This window comes from Neoarius graeffei, chromosome 28 (assembly GCF_027579695.1).
Source record: "Neoarius graeffei isolate fNeoGra1 chromosome 28, fNeoGra1.pri, whole genome shotgun sequence".
NCBI lineage: Eukaryota > Metazoa > Chordata > Actinopteri > Siluriformes > Ariidae > Neoarius > Neoarius graeffei.
In genome coordinates this window covers 50,108,779-50,115,743 of record NC_083596.1, presented here as the reverse complement: position 1 = coordinate 50,115,743, position 6,965 = coordinate 50,108,779, and the positions used below count along the sequence as shown (strand labels likewise).

Here is a 6,965-nt window from a genome sequence, read left to right as displayed (position 1 = left end):
TTTAAATGGCCATTTCCTGGAACAATAACTAAATTAAGCATGTTTCTAAGTGTGTAATTTTCATACAGGATGGTGTGAGAAAGGCCTTTTTCTCAGTTCTGCTTTATGTAAAACAGGCTGACAGTCAATATGTGTGTGTGTGTGTGTGTGTGTGTGTGTGTGTGTGTGTGTGTGTGTGTGTGTGTCCACTTCCCCTTTATACACACTGCTTTGACTTGGCAAGTGTTAATTGTACACACCGTTTGATAGTGAGAGGAACAGAGGGCTCATTACTGGAGAAGGACAGAAAGCAGGAGAGTTAATTCTCTACACTGAAGGACAAGTGGAGACATGGAATAACTGACAGACAGTTTTAAACCAAAATAGACACAAAAGGGTAGTTTTTGCTCATTGTGTTTGGCTTTACTGGCAAAAGAAGGAGAAGTTAATTCAAGCACTCTGGTAGGTCTCGAAAAACTGCATTCAGATTGTATTCTACTTTTAAAAACTTGATTCTTCGATTGGATTCTGCTTTAAAAACTGCATTCAGATTGGATTCTGCTTTAAAAACTTTGTTCTTTGATTGGATTCTGCTTTAAAAACTGCATTCAGATTGGATTCTGCTTTAAAAACTTTGTTCTTTGATTGGATTCTGCTTTACAAACTGCAATCAGATTGAATTCTGCTTTAAAAACTTTGTTCTTCCATTGGATGCTGCATTAAAAACTGCATGCAGATTGGATTCTGCTTTAAAAACTTTATCCTGAGATTGAATTCTGCTTTAAAACTTTTGTTCTCAGATCTAAGCCCACCTTAAAAGCTTTATTGCTGGATTGGATTTTACTTTAACTTTATCCCTTGATTAGATTCCACTCCTTTAACAGCTCTACTGTATGTTCAGATTGGATTCTGCATTGAGCAGCTTTTTACAAGGATTTGATTCTATTTTTAGCAACTCTGTGCTTGGATTGGATTTTTCATACACCTGTCTGTATTTGAACTGCATTCCGCTTTAACAGCTCCCTGCCTGGATTAGATTCTGTTTTCACAAATTTTATAAATTTTGCCGTTAATGCTTCTTGGGTAGACTTAAAAAAAACCACAACAATCACAGATGGTCCTAATAATGCAATTACAGTTTTATAGTTCACATTTGGCATTAGACCATACCATTATTGTTATTGTTGTTCTATTCATATGTGATTATTATGATGATTATCGGTTGGTGTGTTTCTTTGGCAGTTCTTTCACAGGAAGCCTGCAAGTCTCTTCATGTAAATTAATGCACAATGTCATCACTAATACAGTCATACATCATCGAGCTTCACTTCAGCTCACTTCAGAAATGAGTTGAGATTCTTGCTGAGTTTTAACATGTCGCGAGCAACTGTTGCTATTATTATCTCCTTTTTCGCAAATGCACTCCACTCATACCTGGAAAATAGTGCTATGAAGAGTGACCATGTAACTATAAAAAAAGAAAAGTGGAGGGAATTAATAACTTAAATTAGTCATAAATACACACCTCACAACATCATCCAAGCCAAAATGCAGCATTTGCTGGGCTGACATCAACAGCAAAACTGATTGTTGCAGAGTTTTGATGAGGAAGTGGAGGCTTTGCACTTACTTTTTCAATTCTGCAAAATTATACTTGCTAAAGGTTCCAGCTCATGCTTCCCAGAAACCTCTGCTGGAAGTAGTGAGTTGCTATTTTCGACATCATCGATATATCACTGCGTGACGTTTGAAAAACAATCCGCAACATAAATTTTAACATGAAATAAAATATATTTTGTTCCAGTAGTGATATTTTAAATTATTTCGGAGCTGTGGACATGTGCTTTCAAAATGCAGTGGCCCCAATGTTAAATACCTACCTACATACATACATACATACATACCAGTACATACATACATACATACATACATACATACATACATACATACATACATACCACTTGGTTCTGGGAAGGGTGAGCTGGCCCCTTTAAGACACTGAAAACATTTTCTTTTCCAGCCATAGAACATTGTTGTGCACAAAAGCATGAAAAAAATACACTCACTGACCACTTTAATAGGAACTTATTCTTGATTCTAAGATCCCTGTTCTTGACTGCAGGAGTCCAACCCAATGTGTTCTTCTGCTGTTACATGCTGAGATTCTTTTCTGATCACCACGGTTGTAAATAGTTATTATCTGAGTTACTATATCCTTCAAAAGCTCAAACCAATCTGGCCATTTTCCTCTGACCTCTCTTATCAACAAGCCATTTGTTTCCACCCACAGAACTGTCGCTCACTCACTCAGTCGATGTTTTTTGTTTATCACACCATTCTGTGTAAACTCGAGAGACTGTTGTGTGTGAAAACCTCAGGAGATCAGCAGTTTCTGAAATACTCAAAGCAGTCCATCTGGCTCAAATCACCACCCATGCCACAGTGAAAGTCACACTTTGAGATCACAATTTTTCCCATTCTGTTGTTTGAACAAAGTGAACATTAATTGAAGCTCTTGATTTGTATCTGCATGATTTTATACATTGTGCTGCTGTCAAAGGATTGGCTGATTAGAGAAATGCATCAAACAGCAGGTGGATATAGGGGTGTTCCGAATAAAGTGGCCAGTGAGTGTATGTCTTGGCAAGTGAAAATACTATGATTATTAGGAAAATTCTCATTTTTTTCCCCGATTTTCTTCTGCTTATCCAAAGTTGGGTCATGGTGGCAGCAGGCTAAGCAGGGTATTCCAGGTGTCCCTCTCCCCAGCAACACTTTCCAGTTCCTCCTGGGGGATCCCAAGGCACTGCCAAGCCAAATGAGATATATCATCTCTTCAGCATGTGCTGGGTCTACCCCAAGGTCTCCTCCTCATTGGACATGCCATCCTAATCAGATGCCCGAACCACCTCAGCTGACTCCTTTCGACATGAAGGAGCAGCGACTTCATTCCGAGATCCCTCCAGATGTCTGAGCTCCTCACCCTATCTCTAAGGGTGAGCCCAGCCACCCAACAGAGGAAGCTTATTTCAGCCACTTGTATCTGCGATCTCATCCTTTCGGTCACTACCCAAAGCTCATGACCATAGGTGAGGGTTGGAACGTATATTGACTGGTAAATCGAAAGCTGTGCCTTCCAGCTCAACTCCCTCTTCACCACAACGGTCCGGTACAATGCCCGCATCACTGCTGACACAATCCCAATCCTGTCCATCTCGCACTCCATTTTATCATCACCCATGAAAAAGACCCCAAGATACTTGAACTCCTTCACTTGGGGCAGCAACTCACTCCCAACCTGGAGGGAGCACTCCACCATTTTCCAGCAGAGAACCATGGCCTCAGACTTGGAGGAGCTGACTCTCGTCCCAGCCACTTCACTCTTGGCTGCAAACTGTCCCAGTGAGTGCTGAAGGTCACAATCTAAAGAAGCCAACAGAAACACATCATCTGCAAAGAGCAGAGATGCAATTCTGAGCTTCCCAACCCAGACACCCTCCTCACCCCGGCTGTGCCTTGAGGTCCCATCCATGAATATCACAAACAGGATCAGCAACAAGGGGCAGCCTTGGTGGAGTCCAACACCCACCCGAAACATGTTTGACTTTGTGCTGAGAATACGGACACAGCCCACACATTGGTTGTACAAGGACCGGATGGCTCATAGCAACGACCTCGATACCCCATACTCACACAGTGCACCCCACAAGAGCCCCCAGGGGACATGGTCATAAGCCTTTTCCAAATCTACAAAATACATGTAGACTGGCTGGTCATACTCCCATTAACCCCCCAACAACCCTGCCAGGGTAAAGAGCTGGTCCACTGTTCTACAGCCGGATGGAATCCGCATTGCTCCTCCTGAATCTGAAGTTTGACAGTCGTTGGAGCCTCCTTTCCAGCCCCGTGGAATAAACTTTCCAAGGGAGGCTGAGCAATGTGATACTCCTATAATTAGAACACACTCTCCAGTACCCCTTTTTAAAAAGAGGAACCACCACCCTGGTTTGTCACTCCACAAGCACTGTACCCAACCTCCATGCAGCACTGAAGAGGCATGTCAGCCAAGACAGTCCAGCAATGTCCAGAGCTTTCAGCATCTCAGGGCAAATCTCATCCATACCTGGCACCTTGCCACCAAGGAGCTTCTTGAGTACCTCAGTGGCCTTTGCCAGAGATATGGGTAAAGCCTCCTCTGAGTCCTCAGTCTCTGCCTCCTCCATGGAGGACAGGTTCAGGAGTTCCTCAAAGTGCTCCTTCCACCGCCTGACAATATCCCCAGTTTGGGTCAACAGTTCTCCTCCCTGGCTGCGCCTGCTTCCCCTTCCTGAGTCGCCGAATGGTTTTCCAGAACTTCCTTGAGGCCAACCAAAAGTCCTTCTCCATGGCCTCCCCGAACTCCTCCCACACCCGGGTTTTTGCCTCAGCAACTTATCTTATATATTTCTCATTATAAAACAAATATAAAAAATTATTTCATATCAAGTCGAGATCTATACTTTTTTTATTACAAAGTTCAAGTTGTCTTCTCTTGTTACATTTTGCTTTTTGAAAGAAGCACACTCTAAATGTATATGTGCCATCTGTGTGTGTGTGTGTGTGTGTGTGTGTGTGTAGGTCATCATCATGCTTGCTGAGGCGTTCCTCCATGTGCTGCACTGCACTGAGGGAAACCATGAACACATAGCCCTCTCCAAGCAGCACACACACTCACGCACCGTTCCTCCACTGGAAACTGCAATGACTCACCTGAGCTCCAGACCGTCCCGGACACCTCGGCCTCTGCGAGGTGAAGACTCTAAGAAATGTAGTTTTGCATTTGGGAGTAAATGCTTGTCAGTAATGCACTACTAGAAACACGAAATAAGGAAGAGGGGGAGGTGTTGACATGGAGTCTATCGTTTAAGGCACATTGATTTCTCGAAAACAGGAAGTGTCCCAGTGTAGAGGTGACCACAAAGAAAGTGTTATGATCAGCTGATCCTTATTCAGGAGGAACATGTTATTCAGAAACATCTTTTTATATCCGTGTTTAGTGGAAACACCAGTAAAATTCTGGTATTTAGTTTGTGCATCTTATTGTCCCGTACACAATATACATTATACTCATAAAGAAAAATGAAATATACAGAAATGTATTCATGTTTTTATTAGTTCTTAGAAGTAAAACTGACTTTTGCAGTATAACACATGTTCATTTTTACCATACAGCCAATTGGCCTGAAGGCCCTGAGAAGTCTGGGGTTCGCCCGACTTCACTGCCCAGTATGGCTCTCCCAATCCCCAGCAGCAGTGATGAGGATGTCTGTGGCCTGGAGCGCTACAGCTCCTTGTACTGCCCGAGCTTCTACAAAGCTTACCCAGACCTGCAGCTAGCAGGAGGCACTGTGGTTCCCCTGAACCCAACTCCACAATCCCACAGTCCTCTGCTGAACTCTGAAGATCTCGGCTTCCTGGAAGCCTCGATGGAGCCCAGGGAGCTGGCAGAGGACCACAGCGAGACAGATGAGGGCTATCTGGTCATAGAGAGCATGAGAAGCCTTGGGAAAGAGCAGAGACTCACCAACTCCATGCTGAACGGCTTTCTGGAGACGCAGCTGATGGAGGTCTATCGGCAGCACATGCAGGACAACCTGGCACGGTGTAGCTCATCCTCGCTTAACGCTAGTGTGGTGCCAGGAATCTGTGGTAATCTGAGCACGACTGACAGGAACATGACCGTGCAGGGGAACGAGCTGCACTCCAGCCAAAACCAGAACAGCATCAGATACTTATGTACCTGTTCGGCCCCGCCTACTTCACACTTTAGCACACCTGTCCTGCGCATTTCATGCCAACAAGAGCCTGAATCCTGAACACACACACACACACAGAGGTCAATATCAATGGAAACTTGTCTTTTATAATTTTTTTTTAAAATCAAAATAGACTGTTATTGTTAGGCTTTGATTGTATGTCACTCTGGAAATTAATAATCACACTCATACTTTTGTTAAATGTCGAATTAAAATTTAAAAAGGCTCAATATCAGTGTAAAGTAAAATGCAACAAGTGCAAATAAACACTTTCATTTTCATTTCCTTCATTTTCCAAAGCAATTACTTCCTTATTTTAAGTTTCATTAATGACTATGTATTGCTGATGACTGAATACTTTGATTGCTTGTAAGTTTCCAATTAAAGTACAGTTTTACAAACAATCATGTTCTGTCTCATTCTTACTAAAACACACCAATCACTTCTTGTTAGTTCTAAAGTGTCTACTGGAGCTGCTGATTATCAATAATCAATATTAACCCTAATTAATATTATCACTAATTAATATTCTAAATGTAGCCCTGAAGGTAAAACACCAAAAAAGAATCCTTATAAAACTTTTAAAATCTTTATTTTAAAGATTTATATCAACTTTAAACAAAACTTCAGTTTATAAATGAGAAATCAAGAGTGTTCTTTAAAAAAAAGCCAACTATAAAACAATTCAAGTTAAAAAGTCAACTTTTAAACAGAGTTAATGCTGATAAAGATGAAATCAAGGTAAAATGGCAAATCAGCATAAAAGTAAGAAGTCAACTGGGTTTTTTTTAATTAAATAAAGTGAAAAGGAGTGGATTTTAAATATGGAGTCAACGGAGTCAACCTAAAAAAAAGAAAGGAAAAAAAAAAGAAAAGAAGCACCTTGGATAGATGTGTTTTGAAAAAGAAATTAGTGTCCCCTCGTGGTCGAGATCGGAACTGCACCTAACAGGGTTATGTCACACGGCCAATGTCATTGCTCTTTCTGACGCACACACACACACGCACACACACACAAGCCTAGTGGTGTGACATGACCGCGTGCAGAATAATTATTTCTGTGCAAATCTGCACTCCGGTGATTTATGACCTGACATCATGAAAAAGGGACCAGAGGTTGTGTCTGGCCAAGTTACTGGAGGCACGTCTGTCATGTCATGACGTGAGATTGACGTCACCGCCAGGGAGGGT

At 42.0% G+C, this 6,965-nt stretch overlaps 1 protein-coding gene across 1 annotated transcript; it reads left to right on the top strand.

Annotated features, from left to right (window-relative positions):
- The first annotated feature begins 241 nt into the window (after nt 1-241).
- Nucleotides 242-6,091, top strand: si:dkey-237j10.2 (uncharacterized protein LOC568721 homolog). Its single transcript, XM_060913119.1, has 3 exons — nt 242-441; nt 4,597-4,768; nt 5,191-6,091. The coding sequence occupies exons 2-3, from the start codon at nt 4,606-4,608 to the stop codon at nt 5,832-5,834; spliced, it is 807 nt and encodes a 268-aa protein (XP_060769102.1). The 5' UTR covers nt 242-441; nt 4,597-4,605; the 3' UTR covers nt 5,835-6,091.
- Nucleotides 6,092-6,965: the final 874 nt, after the last annotated feature.

Bases quoted from the DNA above. Each gene is read 5' to 3' on its own strand.
- si:dkey-237j10.2 (XM_060913119.1), top strand. From the start codon at position 4,606: ATGCTTGCTGAGGCGTTCCTCCATGTGCTGCACTGCACTGAGGGAAAC. The intron at 4,769-5,190 runs GTGAAGACTCTA...TTTACCATACAG, and splicing joins GACACCTCGGCCTCTGCGAG to CCAATTGGCCTGAAGGCCCT.